Source organism: Pinus tabuliformis, chromosome 8, assembly GCF_031772625.1.
Source record: "Pinus tabuliformis cultivar Carrire ecotype Pingquan chromosome 8, CPIR1, whole genome shotgun sequence".
NCBI classification, from domain to species: domain Eukaryota; kingdom Viridiplantae; phylum Streptophyta; class Pinopsida; order Pinales; family Pinaceae; genus Pinus; species Pinus tabuliformis.
In genome coordinates this window covers 104597227-104619368 of record NC_142294.1, presented here as the reverse complement: position 1 = coordinate 104619368, position 22142 = coordinate 104597227, and the positions used below count along the sequence as shown (strand labels likewise).

General features: G+C 35.2%; 1 protein-coding gene across 1 annotated transcript; it reads right to left on the bottom strand.

The window, feature by feature from the left end:
* Positions 1-9395: 9395 nt before the first annotated feature.
* LOC149234339 (uncharacterized) lies at positions 9396-10610 on the bottom strand. The gene has a single exon (XM_089368240.1). The coding sequence runs from the start codon at positions 10608-10610 to the stop codon at positions 9396-9398; it is 1215 nt and encodes a 404-aa protein (XP_089224366.1).
* Between the last annotated feature and the right edge of the window lie 11532 nt (positions 10611-22142).

The following is a 22142-nucleotide window of genomic DNA, read 5'->3' as shown; positions in this document are numbered from 1 at the left end:
GTGCTCTTCATCCTTGCTTAGATAACATTGTTGTTGTCCTTCATCAAATATGTATAGATTATTTGGAGTTCTTTTTCCTTTGAGAACTGTTTTACCTGTATCAAGATCACGAACAAGACATCCATTTGATCTGAATATAACCTCGGTTCTTTGATCACACATCTGGCTGACACTTAGAAGATTATGCTTCAGTCCATCAACAAACAAAACATTTCCAGCCTTAACATCTTCTTTTAAAGGAGCAATACCTTTTCCTTTTATAGTTGCAGGAGTATCATTTCCAAAAGAGACTTTCTTTCCCTTTTCTAAATTAGAATAAGACTCAAGTTTTTCTTTATCACCTGTCATATGCTTCGAACATCCACTGTCAATGTACCATAGATTTTCTTGTCCTTCTGCATAAAATGCTATCCCACATCTTTCTGTTTGAGGTTCCTTTATTCTCCATGTTTTGGTGCCTGAGGCTTGTTCCTTTTTCTGTTCTTGTACCTTTCTTTCCGGAAACCTGCTTCTGCATTCAAATTCTTCATGTCCAAAATTATTGCAAATAGAACATTCAACTTCATTTTCAAGAGCTGAAAAGTTGTTATAGGTCCTTTTTGCAATCCCTGTCATACTTCTTTGTTTTTGAGCTTCCCTAGTCATGATTGTTTTATACGCAACACATTGAGCTGCTTTGTGACCAAAGTTATGGCAAGAAAAGCATTGTCCATTGAAGAAGCTTCTGCGATTATTGGATCTACCAGCCAACTGATTGTAATTTCTATTTTCATCTATTCTTGAACCAAATTGAGAAGATTTTACCTGTGGCTGGTTGTGGCTTTTGTTCACCCTTAAGCTGGATTGCCCCTGATAGTTTCTGTTTGACATTTGTCCCTGCTTTACCTGATGATCTTCCTTGTGCTCTTGCTCATTTCTTCTTGCTGCATCAAGATAACTTTTTGAAGTGGATGCTTGAGAAGTTTCTCCATTATAGCCCAAACCTGTCTTATTTAGTGGAGACCGCTGCACACTGATAATCTCATCCAAAGTTTCAGATCCTTTGACAAACTTGAGATTAATAGTTTTTGTTTTCTCAATTTCTTTTCTAAGACCAACAATTTCACCTTCTAATTTTTCAAGATGTTTTTCCTTTTCATCAATTTGGAATTGTAGAGTATCAATAATCATGTTCTTTTCTTCTATACATCTCTTGAGTCTAGTAATTTCATCATAAAGGTTATCCACATCTATAGCATCCTCATAATCATCATCTTCAAATGCCATTAACAGTCTATATTTATTACCTTGTTCATCTTCATCACTGTTTGATAAGCCATCACTATCTTCATGGGTGTAGTAGCTTTTCTTATTTGCACTTTGTTTCTTGTTCCATCTAACTGGTTCCTTTCCTTTATCCTTATAAGAGCATTTTGCAGCATAATGACCTACTCTTCCACAAGCAAAGCATTTGAAAGGTAGCTTACCTCTGAACCTTCCAGAACCTCTTTGAAGATTTCTGACAAAATTTGATTCTTCTTCTTCTTCTTCTGGATCATGGCTTGCTTCATAGTAATCTTCTTTGCCTGATGCTTTAAAAGCAGCCTCCCTTCTGTCTGATGGTCCTCCCTTTCTCATTTCATAAGCAGTTAGAATTCCATGTAGCTGAGACATAGTAAGAACACGGAGATTTTCTTTTTCTTCTATTGCAGATACTTTGGATTCAAACTTGGGGGATAATGATCTTAGAATCTTTTGAACTACTATAGACTCCTTTACTTCTTCACCCAAATTTTTCATACAATTTACAATCTCATCTACCCGAAGAAAATAATTAGCCACACTTTCATCATTATACATCTTGAGAGTCTCATATTGAATCCTGAGAGTTTGAAGTTTAGCTTGTTTTACCTGTTCATCTCCTTCATAGCTTGTGATCATTTTGTCCCATATTTCTTTTGCTGATTTGAAGTGCATTACCTTCATAAATTCTGTTTGGGATATACTTCCTAATAGAGTACTGACTGCTTTTGCATTTGTTTCATACTTCTTTTTCTCAGCTGGATCTGTAGGAGTAGCTGAAGGAAAAGCATAGCCTGTTTCTACAATGTCCCAAACTTCAGTACCAAGAGATTGAAGATATGCAGTAACTCTTACCTTCCAATAATTGAAGTTTGTCCCATCAAAAACTGGTGGCCTGATTGATGCTTCTCTCTTGTAGTTGCTCATGATGAACGATCTACCTTCAAGCGATCAAGCTTTTCTGAAGGACCTGCTCTGATACCAATTGTTGGAAATAATACTGAGAGGGGGGGTGAATCAGTATTATCTAGCAATTTACCAAATCTTCCTTATTTGATCTTTTGAATTATTCTTGCATATCAGTACCATAAAACAATGAGCATGAATAAAGAAAATAGACAGTCACACCAAAGAACACAAGATGTAAGGTGGAAACCCAATGTGGGAGAAAACCACCTGCTGCAATATGTCTCTATCTTCTTTCAAGAAATTCTTTTTACAATGATTTTGTACTGGTGCAGTCCTTTACCAGCACGCAGGCTGCAACCTGCAGAGAGCTACAACTCTCTCTCGTTTTCCAGTCTCTCCTGGAAGGGAGCTACAACCCCCTACTTCTTTTCATGAAGAATCAAATGATCAACAAGTATACAACAGATACAGTCTACTACAGATATCAGATCAATAATTACAGAAACAACCCAGAACACTTTATGAACAGAAATATACAGTCAACAGATCATCTTAAGACAGGGACGCATATTTTCTTTCTGTGGCCGGCGACTGGACGCAGTCTACCTTCTGCTGTTCTGCGTGCAGACGCACTGTTCCTCTATGCTTTGCTGCGACCGACGCACCCAGAATAACTATCGCGCCGCGTCTTTCGCTTCAGAGACGCACCCAATAACACAGTCGCGCCGCGTCCTTTGCCTCAGAGACGCACCTGAGCCTTTACTGTACTGCGTCCCGGTGCACTTGCCCTTCACTGAACTTGCGTCCCTTCAGATATAAGAAATATGAGGACTTCAGAACCAACCCAAACTCTCAGATCCACAGATCTGATCATGCGCCATAAAGATCATAGTCCATTAGAAGATTCGCCCTTATAGATCTGGACTAGATCTCACCAAGAGATATTCAACCAAGATGATGCTTAATCCAAATGAATTCCTCTGCTTTATATAGGCAAGCTTCTCCTCAAAACATGGAACAATATCACGAGCCGACACCATAGAAACACAAAACCGTCGGCTAGATACCACACAAGAAACCCCCACGTGCTTTTCTCTGCCTTGAAATGTGTGCACTGGGCGGACGCACCTCCTGAACGGCTGGCCTGCGTCCCTGGACGCGGGGTCTGCATGGTATGCCTGCGGGGACGCACTTGCTGAACATATTTCCTACGTCCTTCTTGATTTATCACCTGAATGGGTTTGCCATCAAGGACAACACCTGAATCATGATGCCAACAAACAGTCTCCTGTCAATCTTCCCTCCTCTCCTATTAATGTGCCTCCTTCGAGCCCTGTTCGCAAGCCAAATCCAAATAGTGCTTTCCAAACAACCCATTTCGAATTCCAAAGCAATCTTAATAGGCCTCTGATCACTACTCATATCACCATAATCCTCTCGAAAGAAGAAAAGCAGCTCTATCCTTTGTCAAGCATGGCTCCTGAACCTTCTCAAAGCAGTGAGCAATGAATGGATGGGGGAAGCCAGGAGAAACGTATGAGTGATAAGCCTGGCCGCGATGAAGTTCCCAGAGTCATTCCGCCTCTTGAAGATAATTTCCCAGTGGCTGGGGGAGCCACTAATCATCCCTTGGCGAACCCAGTGGGCGAGAAGGATGGCAGTGAAGACTTGTGGATTGGCAACGCGTGTCCGGTAGCGGAGAAGACTCCTGGTGAGGATGTGGAAGTTTAAGGCCACCTGGGTCTGTTTTCTCTCTCTTTTTGGTTTTGCTATCGCTTAGATGACTACTTCCAAGCCACTCTGTTTATAGTCATTGTTCAACATCTTCAACCTCATGATTTTGTTTCCCTCCACGGTAGTGGCAGTTTAATTACTGTCTGGTTTGGCAAGTACATTGGCTTTCTTGCTCTCATGTTTCTTCCTATGTTTTACTGGTCTATGTGTGGGTTCGATATGTGTTTTCTAGCTCTTTGTAACTCGTCTCCCTAGGTTCCTTCTATACTCGGGCAGTTTTGCTATGTTGAGTGCTCTCAGGTACTATTATCTGAGGCCTCAACTCCTTGTAAAATTATTCTACTTTTCAGTTAATAGATTTTAGTCTTTGTAGAGAAAAAAAATAATATTATATTACTAATGATATTTTATTATATAAATATTAATAATATTAATTAATTATTATTAATAAAATTAAATTTAAATAATAATATTAACTAATAATAATAATAATGATAAATATATTAATTATTAATAATAATAATAATTATTATTATTATTATTACAATAATTATTTTAAATTGATTATAATAATAATTAATAATATTGATTATTGAATATGATTAACAATATTTAATATAAATTTATAGTTTTATTAATTATAACAATATTTTTATGAATAATTATTTCTGTGGTATTATTATTATTTTTATATATTAATACTTATAAAACATTTTTCAATTACATTTATTAATATAATTATGATAATAATCCACATTCATAGTTATGAGAAGTGATGGTAAGTGGCCAAGAAGTGATGGTAAGTGGGGTTGGAATTCCGGCTTTCCCGGTAGCCTAAAAACCCCGTCTTCCTTTTCGTGGATGCAATACGACTCAGTCGTGGATGCAATACGGCTCAGAAGGTGGTTTATCGTCCATCTCAAACCTTTCACGCGGGAAGTGGTTTTGCAGAGTTGGGAGTGATTCCACTCACCAAGCAACACGTGGCATTGTACGGGGGAGGAATACCGCCCTCATCACGTCCTAGTTTTCGGTATGTCAGGCCCGCACTATATGCACCTCGGCCGTCAGATCATGCAAGACACATCAACTCTCAGGAACAATCGAGCATGTTGGTGGGTCCAAGATGGCTATCGCATGGTTAATCGCCGGGCTATTTGGTATTGCAATATTATCCTCCGTTGTTGGATCTCGCATGGAGGATCGAGGGTCAAGGGTGATGGCCTTCTTCCCCTTCCAGACCCGAATTCCTTTTAGTTGTGTCCCTAATTCTCCTTCAGGTCGGTTTCTAATTTTTAATTTGTTTGTTATCTCACGCTAGAACCGTTTCAGCTTGGTTTGTATTTTGAGGTATTGTTAGTTTTTTCTGTTTTGGGGACCTAGACTCAGTGTTTAAACCTGGGCTGTAAGCTGTTGGTTTTTTCTTTGGCCCAAAATTCCTTTGGAAATGTTGTATGGGCTGTAAGCGGTTGGTTTTTTCTTTGGCCCAAAATTCCTTTGGAAATGTTGTATATTATGTAAGTTGTTTATAGTTGTAATGAAATTGAAGGTTCTATTCTTGCTTCAGCTAAATAAAGATAATAATACACCTTCATATCATCCATAAATGCCCTAATCCACACCCTTCAACTATGTTCTCCTTGATCTTATATTCTTTAGGGGCTTCATATATTTCTGATCATGCAGAAATTTAATGCAGGACTTCGTTGAAGTTTGAACATGTTTTCAAACACTTCCAGGTAATGAAAACAGAATGATCTTCTTAGTTCTAGGTGGAAAAGAAAAGAAAAGCAAAAAAAAAAAAAAAACCGGAATGGAGCTAATCAATTATACCTTAGTTGATTGTTTCTACAAATTAGGGTTGTACTACAAGAATTGTGCCAAGAGGAAGGGTCTTCTGCCAAGAGGAGCCTCAAGAACCCTGTAAAAGGTAACAAGACAATAGAAAGATGTTGGAACATGGATACAAACATCACAATTTGCGGGTTGAGCTCATCATTGCAAGCGGGAATGTAGTCTCAACCGCTAACTATTTAACAGAACCGATACAACTGTTCCAAATAAATGTTGTGTGATACATTCAATGCTAATGCTTCATTCATTCATGTCATAACTTACCCAATTCAAATTCTCAAGTTGTTGCACCCAGTTACATAGCAGAGGACTCCAGCAGAATCGATCCGTAGCCTGCTGCAAATAGATAACACCCCGCTATTTTTTCTTTTTTACTTTTTTCTTAAAAATTCAAATCATAAAGACACAGTTGTTTCTCTAAACTTCGAAACTTGTAATAATATATTGCTTCTCTAATTTCTGAAACGTGGAATGATATATTGTTGCTCTAATATTTGAAACTTGGAATAATATATTGTAGACAACTGTTCTGCGTTAAATTGTTGTGGTTTATTAATATTTGCAACCATGTCATGTAACAACCCAAAATAAACATGTAATTAATCAATTAATTTATATTCAACATGCAATTCAACTAATTAACTTCAAATTCAAAACTATGATTAGAGCACTTATCTTCGGTTGAAGTCTGCTATCTGCAACAAGGTTTTGGGGATGACTCTCCACCCAACCATAGGCTTAATTGTGCAACGTCTTGCTACAATTGGCCACCCCCGAGCCCTCAATCAACGTTCTACTGCCAGTGACTCCTAGGTCTTAGTATACCATTCTCCCAAGAGAATGAAAGACAGAATCTCGGAAAGATGGAATGTCGGAATCCTCTCATCTTCCTCACCATCTATTAAATAGAACAACATTGGAAGGGGAACCACATGCACACACTCCATGTGTCTACATGCAACTTCTTTTGATTTTTAGCTTTCTTGTTTTATTTCTTTACTTTTCTTTTGATTTTTAGCTTTTCTTGTTTTATTTCCTTCTTTTTTATAGTTTTCTTGTTTTATTTATATTTATTCTTATTTAGAGTTTTAGTATAGTTATTACTATTTTTATTTTTTATTATTTTTATTTATTTTCTTGTATATTTTTAAATTCATTTATTATTTATGATTTATTATTTTTATTATTTATTATTAAGTGATTTATTATTTATTATTTATATTATTATTATTTATTTGTATTATTTATTATTTATTATTATATTATTATTTATTATGTATTATTAAGGGAAGGGATATTACATACTCTCCCCCTTTAAGGAACTTCGTCCCGAAGTTATGTTGAAAAATTATGTATTATGTATTGTTTTTATTATTTATTATTTATTATTTTATTTACATCCTGTTTCCAACACCCTCTGCTGAACTAGTATAACCAATAGGCATCGAAAGTCCCCAACACCCCGGGAAATCTCAAGGAATCTCTGTCCTTTTTCCCACTTTCGGCACCAGGCTAAGCCTGACCCGGTCTGTATCCTAGTCCAAGGCTGGCCCCAAGGCTCATGCCTGACTCAGACCTCATCTGCCCCAAGGCAGGCATCCGATCTGGTACTCAATGACCCCAGGCATCTCGCAAGGCTGGCCCACTCCCTCCACAACTACTAAGGCGCACAGCCCCAGGCATCGAAGTCCTTTACATCCCTTCCAGACTTCGGCGTCCCAATCCAATACTAGGCACCTAACCTAGAACATCAGGCACTTGGCCTCCTCAAGATGGTCCCATAGCTCTTCTAGAGCTATACACAAGACAAAGGAACCACTGGCATATGTAGTGTTGATTGAGTTTTGTCCCCAACCCATATGGTGTTACTTATCCTCCCTCGTGCGTATGGGCTCGCACGAGATCATCAAATAAACCGGCCCTCTCGGCCCATTTGTGGAGTCTTGTGAATCATCACATCTCCACATGCATCCAATGCATTAACCATACCATCATAGTATCATAGGAAATAATCTACATGCCAACTCTTGCATGTCATCATTGTTAATCACCACATTCTCATGTTATAAAATCTGTTTGCAATTACCACATGCTTCACATCATAATATCCTCATAAGTTACAACATCAACATATGAACATCGAAGATATATCATGACATCATATAATAAATGAACCACGTGTCAATATACATCATATCATAACATCATGATCTTTATGCATATCATATCCATCATGAGCATTCAACATCATTATCATAACAAATAAATAAATAACCACCACATATACATCATTAACCTTTTCATCAAAACTATATCCATTTACCACATACAATCACATCATGAAACCTCATTAATATGGCAATAATCTCAATACTTATCCAATATAGAACAACATTGCGCTTTAAGAATTCTTATCATAAACTAATTTCATTTAGTTATAAACAATCATTATGAATTAAGCTTATTCAACATCCCTCTAGGATCTATGTTACTTCACCGGTACTATTAAGGTCATGGTTTCATCAAGATACCAACTACTTAGTAATCATTCCATTTCATTCAATTAGGAAGTTTACTATTTACATGGTAGGTACAATTACTTAAGTAGATTGTTAAATTCCAATGCCACGTCATGTCAAACCTTAATCTCCAGTCATGCATTCTTCCTTCCCTAAAGAAATTTAATGAAATTCATCATTAATATATTGTTGGTTGTATAATCATTCCATAAAACATCAATATCAAAACCAAAGTTCCATGATCACTATACATGATTTTCTTATCCCTTCTAGTTCCATTCTTCTCAATTGGACATAAACATTAGGTCATCATTGTTTAACTCTTTTTGTCATGCTCACTTGCACAAGGGATGGTGGATCCTTGTTGATTTATCCTTCACTTAGTCATATTGTTGTCCACTTATCCCATCAATATTCTATCTCAAAGACACTTGATCTTGTTAGATGCACCCTTCTTCAAGTGCGGTTAAGAATTCTCCCTCTTAAGTTTTGACTTGTCAAATATTGTATTTAATTTCCGACATTCCATCTTTTAAATAGAACAACATTGGAAGGGGAACCACATGCACACACTCCATGTGTCTACATGCAACTTCTTTTGATTTTTAGCTTTCTTGTTTTATTTCTTTACTTTTCTTTTGATTTTTAGCTTTTCTTGTTTTATTTCCTTCTTTTTGATAGTTTTCTTGTTTTATTTATATTTATTCTTATTTAGAGTTTTAGTATAGTTATTACTATTTTTATTTTTTATTATTTTTATTTATTTTCTTGTATATTTTTAAATTCATTTATTATTTATGATTTATTATTTTTATTATTTATTATTAAGTGATTTATTATTTATTATTTATATTAATATTATTTATTTGTATTATTATTTATTTGTATTATTTATTTTTCCTCTGGAAAAATCCATAAATATTTCATTAATGAGCAGAAAAATTTACATGAGAGAGTTTGTTTATCAGTGTTAACAGTTTGCTGTTGAGTCACATTACCACGCAGGGTATGTTCATCTGTTCTATTACAGTATTCTGTACATCTATTTCAAAATATCAAAAAACATTTCAGTATGATGCTGTAAAGTAAAAGCAGTTCCTAATGATCTATTTGCTGACCCAGGGTTGGGTATCCTGGGTCTATATACGGTCGATGGAAAAAATTTTGTTCCTGCTGGTCTTTAACCTCTGTAATCTCCCAAATGCCTCTGTCCATCAGTGCTGCCTCCTTGGATAACTTGTCGACACCCTTGTTGTGTTCCCTGTAGATGTGAGAGATAGAAATATTGTTAAATGCTGATTTGAGTGTCAGTGCTTCATGTAGTATAGTGCTGAGTGAGTGCATGTGACATGTAGCTGTGCCATTTATCCAATTAATAATGATCTGTGAGTCCCCAAATATGTTGATGCAAGTGCAGTGGTGCCTCAATGCAAAGTGAAGTAAGTGGCGAAGAGTGATGAGTTCTGTGAAGTTGTTGGTTCCAGTTCCCAGACCAGACTTGATTTTGAAGTGATGATGCTCAGATAAATGAAGGATGATGCCTCCTCCACAACTTTGTATGTTTGCTGCTTCGTCAAAGAAATCCCAGGGCGTGCCCGGGTCGATGGGAGGTGGAGGGGTAGATTGGCGAGTTGGGGGATGGGGAGGGTCAGGCAGTTCCCTCAGTGCGGCTACGATGCTGGCCTCGAGTAGTGGCCAATGTATGGGCTTATTTTCAAAGATCACTCTGTTTCTAATTTTCCATATAGCCCAATTTACTATGATGGGCAGATTGATCGATTTTGAACCTCTGTTATTCTTTTCCCAGACAGTCCATGCGTTAATGATATCGTTGCCAGCCCACTCGCCCGCATAATTAATGAATGGCTTGAGGTTTTGCCACAGGTTCAGCGTCGATTTACAGTTGAGGAAGATGTGCTCTGTAGTTTCCGTGTCCGCTTTACACAGTACGCACCACGAGGGACCATGCTGGGCTCTTTTCATGAGCTGGTCTGCGGTTGGTATTTTGTTCCTTAATATACACCAATTGAATAGCTTTGCTCGAGGAGAGGCGGTATGTTTCCAAATGCTCTGCCACCAGTTTGCAATTGCCTCAGGTTTTTTATGAGCAATGAGCTGAATATAGCCATCCTTGGGTGTATATATTCCATGTTCTGCTTGATTCCATACAAGTTCATCCGGGCCCTCTGTAATTCTAATGTGAGCTTCTGTTAAGGCCTCTCTGTATTCTTCCCAAGCAGGGTGCCATCTTCCAGGGAGATCTAGTTGGCGCGCTGATTTCCAAGCTTGGTGGAAGATGTCTGAGCGGTCCATGTCCGCAATCTGTGATATTACTGTTATGTTCCGGGCTGTGAGATGTGCGACCAGGTTCTGTGGTAGGGAATGTCTTCCCCCACTCCCCGCCTAGGGGTCAAGTCCTATCTGTGCCCTGTTCCCGTCTTTGATACGCCAAACCAAGTTTTCTCTGATGAGAGGCATGGAGTGTAAGAGGGCCTTCCATATCGAAGATGTGCCTATTTTGTTCCATTCAGGGAGTCTTACCCAGTCATAGATGCTGAGTGGCCATATGTACTTGTGGTATGTGATGCTGGTCCATAGGCTATGGGATGTCAGCAGGGCCCAACCCATTTTTCCTGCTAATGCTTTTGCGAAGATGGGAAGCTCCTTCAGCCCCCAACCTCCCCATTTCTTAGGTAGGGCGATCTTGTTCCAGCCAATCCAGGCAAAGATGCGCTTGTCTTGGTTGCCAACCCAAAGGTATCTGTTGCATAGCTGCTGTAGTTTTGCTAGAATGTTCCGTGGAATCCATGCCATTGCCATCCAATACACAGGGGTGGCTTCAAGTATAGATTTTATCAGTGTAAGTCTTCCCGCCCTGGAGAGGTATCTATGGCTCCAGCATGATAGCCTTTTCTCTATCTTCGACACTAGCCATACCCAATCTGCTATCTTTTGGTATGTGGGCTTAAGCCAATATCCCAGATATTTAAGGCCTCTGTCCAGTGGCTGGGCAGTGTAAGGAAAAGCCTGACTTGCCACGAGTGTTTCATTGGCAGAGGTTCCCACCAAGGTGATAGTGGACTTTGATCTGTTCACTTCCATTCCTGTAGCTTTTGAGAAGAGTTCTAGGATTCGAGTGAAGGAAGTAGAGTCCTGTACGCTGCCATCCAGTAGAATTAAGACATCGTCTACAAAAAGAAGATGAGTGAGAAAACATACATCTGTGATTTTGAGGCCTCTGATAGTCCCCTCCCTTTTTGCAGAGATGATAAGCCTGCTTAGTGCTTCTATGACCAAGAGGAAAAGAAGTGGCGAGAGGGGGCAGCCCTGTCTCAGCCCTCTTTCGGAGTGAAAGAAATGTGAGGCAGATCCATTGATCAGGATGCTGAAGGTGGGAGAGGTGATGCACGCCATGATCCAATTGATTAAGGCAAGGGGAAAGCCTATGTGAATGAGGATCATTTTTATATAGAGCCAGCTTACTCGGTCAAATGCTTTGGACAGATCTATCTTCAGCAGGATACACTTGAGATGTTTTGTCCAAATGGAGTGGATTGCCTCTTGTGCCGAGCCAATGGCTTCATGGATCTGCCTATTTTCCAGAAAAGCAAATTGTTGAGGGGATATGTGACGGGAGAGGATGGGCTTGATCCTATTGGCAATGATCTTGGAGATTATCTTATAGAGGACATTGCAGAGGGATATGGGACGAAAGTCATCAAATGAGGATGGGTTGTCTGATTTGGGGATAAGGGCAATGAATGTAGTATTAATAGCATTGTAGAGACATCCAGAGATCCTGCTTTCCTCAACAACCTTTAAGATATCTCCTCCAAGAAGGTCAAAGAATGCAATGTAGAACTCTATCGACCAACCATCCAGCCCCGGGCTCTTCTCCTTTTGAAACCATTTATTTGTATTATTTATTATTAATTATTATATTATTATGTATTTTTAAGAGAAGGGATATTACATATCACGGTTCGACTATCTATGCCTTTCGACATTTTCAGACCAGGGCTATTCACGTTTAACTAGGCAGACATACTAGTTTCTATTATGGGCAAGAGATCTTCCACATGTAAAATAAACTGCTGCATTGAAAAACTCTTTGCCAGCATCCTGCAGGTATTGAACAATTGCTTGGATATTCCGGGGTAGATTGCATGGAACTCCGAACTTGCAGAAGCTTTCAGTACATCTAGTCCTAGTTCGAAAATCCTTTATTTTCCAATCTTTGTTTTCTTCAGCGAGGTTACTACCAGGTCTGCAGGTCGCGGATTTTCTCCAACCGTGGCATTGTTCATTTCTATTTGATCAACATCTGCAAGACAAGTTGAATTATGATTAGTTTAATATTATCTGGGTTAAGTTTTGGTTTGTAATTAAGCTGATAGGAATTCCGTATCAGCGAGTCAATCATTTTTTTAATTAATTTTTTTGATTTGATAGCTTAATTGAAAGATGTCAGTGTATTCTTGTAGTGTTCAATAAATCAATGGATGAAATTAGCTACAGTAACGTATGTCTAGAATACATATTTAAACCATACTTAAATTAATTTTTTACAGGGTATAATTAATGTGTCTCTCATTCATAACCACTTAATGTGTCTCTCATTGATAACCACTTATGTAGAACCATGTAGGTAGCATTAAGAAAAAATGAAAAAACTACTGTCCAACACTCTTCTTTCAAAGTGGCTTTGAAAGTGGTCTCTTTGCATCGTGAAAGTATGCATTTTGATAGATTACAATGGATTACAATAACTGGCCTCTCCTTGATAACCAGTTATGTAGGATTAAAAAAAATGAAATAAAAAAATTACTGTCGAACATGAGTGTTTCACAGTGACTTTGAAAGTGGTATCTTTGCATTGTGAAACGTATGCATCGTTGAATCATAAGGACACGTTTTGATGTATTACCGTGACTGTTGACGGATTTATGCCCAACCATCATCCATAACCATGACAACAATGAGGTATGTAGGGATAAATTCGAGTAATAAGGAGCATGCATTACAATGAGGGTTGAACCATTTGTGCGCGACCATCATCAATAAACCATGACAATGACGTATGTAGACATCGATAATTCAGTTAAGTAAAGTCGAAATGTGAAACGTTCTGCCTATTCGTATTGTCCTCGATCTTTTGCAATATTTGCTGCTGCGATGGTGCGACGCAGTGGCTTCCTTTCAGGTTGTTGTTTGTTGCCAAGCGAGAATAGTTATGTTCGACTTTGGGGAAATGGGTCGTGGCTAGCCCTCCACGTCACAGTGGCGGTGCGTCGTGGCTGCAAAACGGCAACGGATGGACGTTTCTGCTAACTGCGTGTGCAAGCTGCAACGGTGGGAGATCGACACCAGCGGCAATAGGGCTTCCAACATCGCTAATTCCCAGGAGAAGTTTCAGAATTTTCAGTTGCAGGTTAGGGTTCTAGCCTATTTCTCGCTTTAAAGTATTTTCTTAGAAACTTACACCTCCAAATGCTCTTGTTCTCGAAAAGTACGCTTCTATATGCTCTTGCGTTCGTCTTTCCTGTAAGATTTTATACTACGGAGGAAAAGGTTGAAATTTATACCTTGACCAGGGTTAAACCAAATTTTGATCCAATTACATCATAAAAATTAATCTAATTGTTTGTTACTAATTCTAAAATTGTTTGATGTGTCTGTTTAGGGTCGGCAGCACCGCAGTTTGTTATACGTTTTTGTTGTTATTAGTGGATTGATTTATGATTTTGTGTGTTGGGAGCTATCGCGAGCAAAATATTGAAGATCCGCTTCCATAATCACCATGAATTTAATTAGTCATCATTCATGAAATGTTGTTGGGAATTGATGCTATGCAATCGGAATAAACAATTGTCATTATCGCACAGTATGTTTTACCATAGCGTCCGCCAGTGCTGTAGCAATGTCGTATAGCTTTGTTGATTTAAAGACACATGGGCGAGGATGACTCCTGTTGAATTATGTATCCACTGGAGGTTAACAGGATCAAATCCAGGCAGGTGCGTGAACATTATTAGTGATACACACCTGTTGTTCCATTTTTTTTTCTGGGAATTGTGATTACTGATGCAGAGACTCTTGTACAAATCTCGTATTCTTGCAGGAATAGTACTGCACACCGTGAAGGTGGAAAAAGGAATAGATTAATTAAGAAAATGGTGCACGGTCCTCAGCGAGCGGCATCAGTAGAAATCATTGTACCCGGAAAGGCTATAACAAAGCCTAATTCGATTGTTGATCATGAAGCCAATATGGGAAGCATTTACCCCAATGCGGATGTAATTAGATGCAGTCAAGACTCCCTGGAGAACAATTCGCAAGACATGCGCACTCGAAAAACTAGCATGGTTTCTACTTTTGATTGCGAAGTTACTCTGCAGTTCTTTTATTCACAAAATCGTTAAATGTACATATTGATGGTAATCGCCTTTCTTAATGTGTTGGTGCAGTTGAAAGAGCCAATTTACCAGAACACAAATGTAAAGATTGACAACTCGGAGAAATCCAGATCCACTGCGATGACCGAGTGCAATATTGCCAAATTCTGTGACGAGCAGCCCAGATTCTATCGTTTGCGCAACTTTCTGGATTCGTAGGAAATTTTTACTTGAAACTGCTTGAAGTTATCTATTTTCCGATGTGTATACTTAGTTGGCCTACTGCAGACTCCTAGATGGAAGAGTCCCGGCCCAAATTCATTACTTTGTAGGATCACATTTTAATAACGTTTGAAGGTGGATTACATTTTGATAACGTTTGAAAGTGATCTGTTTCTAATAAAGGTCGCTCGGAGCTAACTTTGGAAATGAAAATTCTCTTACCCCTGTATTTTGAATTTCCAAATATGTTATTACTGTGCTTACACATTATCATAGTCGCTGTTTAAAACCCAAAGCAAATCAAGTATAATTTGTGCTTATACTTTATCATAGTCGCCGTTTAAAACCCAAAGAAAAGCAAGTATAATCTTTACCTACGAAAGGAGCATTTCGCCCCATTTGAGCCTCAATTTCAATTTTTTTGAGTTATTTTTGGGTTTCCTTTCTGTTTTTTTGTTTAATTATGAAAGTGTGTGTTTTGATTTTTTTTTATTTAATTAAAAATTAATCTTTTAATGCCTTTAAATGTGTGTCAAAATTTCACTAACAATATCCATATTATCATATTAGGTCTTTGTGTACTTTACACTAAAATGATCAGAAGGAATGTACAGTAGCTGCGATCATGGAGGATATAAGTAGCTGCGATCATATTGCTAAAATTATCAGAATGAATGTACAGTAGCTGCAATCATGGAGGATATAAGTACTACCAATGAAAAAAGTCACAGCATGGGGATCCTTTTTTTCTTTTGGCCTCAAAAACTTCATAGCCTTTCGGTTTAAATCAGTCGATACTCCCTCAACTTAACTTGATTGTGAATTTTGGAATACAATTCTAAGGACAGGAGTTGTTGTCAGATCTGGCTCTTATTTATGTGATTCTAGAATATTCTCAAATATCTGCGGTCTGATTCTAAAATTCTGGATAAAAATAATTATCCCTCCACTATCTAATTATAAAATATTTTTAAAATTTACTTCTAATTCTATAATTTTAAATAAAAATGACCATCTACATTAAAAAATTCCACAACATAATCATTAAAATGACTACTCTGCATTTGGAATTGCATATGGTGACCAGATAAATTTAAATAGATTGATCACCTTGGGTGCAGCTTTTCCAGCCCGTTTATGCAACATGGTATGGTCATAGAAAAACCTCTTCTGTGAACTCTATAATAACTGTTTATGGCACTGGAAAGAGAGTCTAAATGTACTCTACCAATAAATCTAAAATGAATATATATATATATATAAATTGTTAAGGATTTTTTAAATAGTTAGAAATTTTTTTAATAATTAATAAATGTAGATTAAACTAAATCTATACCAATGTAAAGAGTATTTAATCAAATAATAATAAACATTTTGTAGTAGTGGGAAGAGATAAAAAGGTGAGTAAACATCAAGATTATGTTCGAAAAAAATATATATTTCTGATCTAGGTTATAGGAAATTGGAAATTGGATTTTCACTATATATATCATGTAGTAATATTATAATGTACTATAGAGATAGAAAAATTAATTGGGATGATATATGTTGAGGCATTAATTAATAAATGATAAGTATTTATTTTTGAAAAATAATAAAGATTGAAATATAATTCTAAAATTTATTTTTGTTAAACATTAAATTTTTAAAATGTAAAGTAGATTGAATTTAATTTGAAAAATTATAGACATCAATATTGGTGAACTTGTTTGAAATATATTTGTTAAATAATAATATTTGAAATGCAATTAAAAAAAAAATCAAAATATGAAATAGATTAAAAAAATAAATTGAAATAGATGATGAATATAATTAGAATAACAAATTATGCATTCAATTATAGATGTTCAATAAAAATTGAAATGTAATTAAAAAAATCATATTTATTAAACACACATATATAAATTTAATAGGAAAAAGAAACAATATTAATATATAAATACAAAATTGTTTAACCCCATAATTATGAAATTATAAATGTTGAAAATGTATCTTTATAATAAAATTATCATATGAGGCCATAGAATATAAACTTAATTAAAGATATTGTGTATCTATTAAATTATACATGTCCATATTTGTGAAATAATAAATTTTGAAGCTTACTTTTAAAAATTTATAGTTTCACTAAACATAAATTTTAGAATGTAAAGTGGGAAAGAACAATATAACATTATAAATATACATGGTTTTGAAAGAGTGGAAAAACATTAAATTTTTTTATGTAAATTGGAAAATAACAACACATCATAAATATATGGATTCCAAGTTGTAATTATAACACATAAAGTTTTGAAATATTATATTAATTTTGTCTTTATTAAAGATGGAAATGTTAAAATATGAAGTGTATGTTAAAATTAATAAAAAAAAATGGATATGTATCAAATTATCGAGGTTCATTGTGAAACAACAAATTTTGAAATGCAATCGTAAAACTTATTTTTATTAAACATAGAAATTTTAAAACTTAGTGCAGAAAATAACAACAAAACATCAATTAATAAATGATAAGTATCTATTTTTGAAAAATATTAAATATTGAAATATAATTCTAAGATTTATCTTTGTTCAACATTAAATTCTTAAAATGTAAAATAGATTAAATTTAATTTGAAAAATTATACATATCAATACTAGTGAATTACTAATCTTTGAAATATATTTGTTAAATAATAATTTTTGGAATGCAATTCTAAAAAAAAATCAGAATATGAAATAAATTAAAAGAATAAATTGAAATAGATGATGAATATAATTACAAGAATAAATTATGCATTCAATTATAGATCTCCAAGTTTATTACTCCCTTAAGCTTATAATATTAGTCCCTTGGGTTTAATATTATTCCCTTGGGTTTATTATTCCCTTAGGTTAATAATATTAGTCCCTTGGGTTTAATATTATTCCCTTGGGTTCACAATCCCTTGGGGTTTTAGTATTAATCCGTTGGGTTTATAATATCAATCCCTTGGGTTTATTATTCCCTTAGGTTTATATTATCAACAATGGATTATGACAACGATGGTCTCACCATCAAAATAAAAAAAGTTTATTTTAGTGTTTGTAGTGTTTATATTTGGGTTTAACAATGTTGGGTTTATAATATTCGTCCAATGGGTTTAATATTATTTCCTCGGGTTCATAATCCCTTGGGGTTTTAGTATTGATCCCTTAGTTTTATTATTCCTTTAGGTTTATAATATCAATCCCTTGGGTTTATTATTCCCTTAGGTTTATAATATTAGTCCCTTGGGTTTAATATTATTCCCTTGGGTTCACAATCCCTTGGGGTTTTAGTATTAATCCCTTGGGTTTATTATTCATTTGGGTTTATAATATCAATCCCTTGGGTTTATTATTCCCTTAGGTTTATATTATCAACAAGGGATTGTGACAACGATTGTCTCACCATCAAAATAAACCATGTTTATTTTAGTGTTTGTAGTGTTTATATTTGGGTTTAACAATGTTGGGTTTATAATATTAGTCCAATGGGTTTAATATTATTTCCTTGGGTTCATAATCCCTTGGGGTTTTAGTATTGATCCCTTAGTTTTATTATTCCTTTAGGTTTATAATATCAATCCCTTGGGTTTATTATTCCCTTAGGTTTATAATATTAGTCCCTTGGGTTTAATATTATTCCCTTGGGTTCACAATCCCTTGGGGTTTTAGTATTAATCCCTTAGGTTTATATTATCAACAATGGATTGTGACAACGATTGTCTGACCATCAAAATAAAACATGTTTATTTTAGTGTTTGTAGTGTTTAAATTTGGGTTTAACAATGTTGGGTTTATAATATTAGTCCAATGGGTTTAATATTATTTCCTTGGGTTCATAATCCCTTGGGGTTTTAGTATTGATCCCTTAGTTTTATTATTCCTTTAGGTTTACAATACCAATCCCTTGGGTTTATTATTCCCTTAGGTTTATAAGATTATTCCCTTGTGTTTAATATTATTCCTTTGGGTTTAATATTATTCCCTTGGGTTTACAATCCCTTGGAGTTTTAGTATTAATCCCTTGGGATTATTATTCATTTGGGTTTATAATATCAATCCCTTGGGTTTATTATTTCCTTAGGTTTATAATATTAGTCCCTTGGGTTTAATATTATTCCCTTGGGTTCACAATCCCTCGGTGTTTTAGTATTAATCCATTGGGTTTATTATTCATTTGGGTTTATAATATCAATCCCTTGGGTTTATTATTCCCTTAGGTTTATATTATCAACAAGGGATTCTGACAACGATTGTCTCACCATCAAAATAAACCATGTTTATTTCAGTGTTTGTAGTGTTTATATTTGGGTTTAAACAATGTTGGGTTTATAATATTAGTCCAATGGGTTTCATATTATTTGCTTGGGCTCATAATCCCTTGGGGCTTTAGTATCGATCCCTTAGTTTTATTATTCTTTTAGGTTTATAATATCAATCCCTTGGGTTTATTATTCCCTTAGGTTTATGATATTAGTCCCTTGGGTTTAATATTATTCCTTTGGGTTCACAATCCCTTAGGGTTTTAGTATTAATCCCTTTGGTTTATTATCCCCTTAGGTTTATATTATCCACAATGGCTTATGACAACGATTGTCTCACTATCAAAATAAACCATGTTTACTTTAGTTTTTGTAGTGTTTATATTTGGGTTTAACAATGTTGGGTTTATAATATTAGTCTAATGGGTTTAATATTATTTCCTTGGGTTCATAATCCCTTGGGGTTTTAGTATTGATCCCTTAGTTTTATTATTCCTTTAGGTCTATAATATCAATCCCTTGGGTTTATTATTCCCATAGGCTTATAATATTAGTCCCTTAGGTTTAATATTATTCCCTTGGGTTAACAATCCCTTGGGGTTTTAGTATTAATCCCTTCGGTTTATTATTCATTTAGGTTTATAATATCAATCACTTGGGTTTATTATTCCCTTAGGTTTATATTATGAACAAGGAATTGTGACAATGATTGTCTCACCATCAAAATAAACCATGTTTATTTTAGTGTTTGTAGTGATTATATTTGGGTTTAACAATGCGTTTATAATATTAGTCCAATGGAATTAATATTATCTCCTTGGGTTCATATCCCTTGGGGTTTTAGTATTGATCCCATAGTTTTATTATTGCTTTAGGTTTATAATATGAAACCCTTGGGTTTATTATTCCCTTAGGTTTAGAATATTAGTCCCTTGGGTTTAGTATTATTCTCTTGGGTTCACAATTCCTTGGGGTTTTAGTATTAATCCGTTGGGTGTATTATTGATTTGGGTTTATAATATCAATCCCTTGGGTTTATTATTCCCTTAGGTTTATATTATCAACAAGGATTTGTGACAACGATTGTCTCACCATCAAAATAAAGCATGTTTATTATAGGGTTTGAATTTTTTATATTTGGGTTTAACAATATTGGGTTTATAATATTAGTCCGATGGGTTTAATATTATTTCCTTGGGTTCATAATCCCTTGGGGTTTTAGTATTGATCCCTTAGTTTTATTATTCCTTTGGGTTTGTAATATAAATCCCTTGGGTTTATTATTCACTTAGGTTTATAATATTAGTCCCCTCAGTTTAATATAATTCCCTTGGGTTCACAATCCCTTGGGGTTTTAGTATTAATCCCTTGGGTTTACAATATCAATCCCTTGGGTTTATTATTCCCTTAGGTTTATATTATTAACAACGGATTGTGACAACGATTGTCTCACCATCAAAATAAAACATGTTTATTTTAGTGTTTGTAGTGTTTATATTTGTGTTTAACAATGTTTGGTTTATAATATTAGTGCAATGGGTTTAATATTATTTCCGTGGTTTCATAATCCCTTCGGGTTTTAGTATTGATCCCTTAGTTTTATTATTCCTTTAGGTTTATAATATCAATCCCTTGGGTTTATTATTCCCTTAGGTTTATAATATTAGTCCCTTGTGTTCACAATCACTTGGCGTTTTAGTATTAATCCCTTAGGTTTATTATTCATTTGGGTTTGTAATATCAATCCCTTGGGTTTATTATTCCCTTAGGTTTATATTATCAACAATGGATTGTGACAACGATTGTCTCACCATCAAAACAAGCCATGTTTATTTTAATGTTTGTGGTGTTTATATTTGGCTTTAACAATGTTGGGCTTAGAATATTAGTCCAATGGGTTTAACATTATTTCCTTGGGTTCATAATTCTTTTGGGTTTCAGTATTGATCCCTTAGCTTTATTATTCCTTTAGGTTTATAATATCAATCCCTTGGGTTTATTATTCCCTTAGGTTTATAATATCAGTCCCTTGGGTTTAATATTATTTCCTTGGGTACGCAATCCCTTGGGGTTTTAGTATTAATCCCTTGGGTTTATTATTCATTTGGGTTTATAATATCAATCCCTTGGGTTTATTATTCCCTTAGGTTTATATTATCAACAATGGATTGTGACAACGATTGTCTCAACATCAAAATAAAACATGTTTGCTTTAGTGTTTGTAGTGTTTATATTCGGGTTTGACAATGTTGGGTTTATAATATTAGTCCAATGGGTTTAATATTATTTACTTGAGTTCATAATCCCTTGGGGTTTTAGTATTGATCCCTTAGTTTTATTATTCCTTTAGGTTTAGAATATCAATCCCTTCGGTTTATTATTCCCTTAGGTTTATAAGATTAATCCCTTGGGTTTAATATTATTCCCTTGGGTTCACAATCCCTTGGGGTTTTAGTATTAATCCCTTGGGTTTATTATTCATTTGGGTTTATAATATCAATCCCTTGGGTTTATTATTCCCTTAGGTTTATAATATTTTTCCCTTGGGTTCACAATCCCTTGGCATTTTAGTATTAATCGATTGGGTTTATTATTCATTTTGATTTATAATATCAATCCCTTGGGTTTATTATTCCCTTAGGTTTATATTATCAACAGGTGATTGTGACAATGATTGTCTCACCATCAAAATAAACCATGTTTATTTTAGTGTTTGTAGTGTTTATATTTGGGTTTAAACAATGTTGGGCTTATAGTATTAGTCGAATGGGTTTAATATTATTTCCTTGGGCTCATAATCCCTTGGGGCTTTAGTATCGATCCCTTAGTTTTATTATTCCTTTAGGTTTATAATAGCAATCCCTTGGGTTTATTATTCGCTTAGGTTTATAATAATAGTCCCTTGGGTTTAATATTATTCCCTTGGGTTCACAATCCCTTGGGGTTTTAGTATTAATCCC

Excerpts from the sequence above, each read along its gene's own strand:
- LOC149234339 (XM_089368240.1), bottom strand. The coding sequence starts at position 10,610 with ATGGACCGCTCAGACATCTTCCACCAAGCTTGGAAATCAGCGCGCCAA.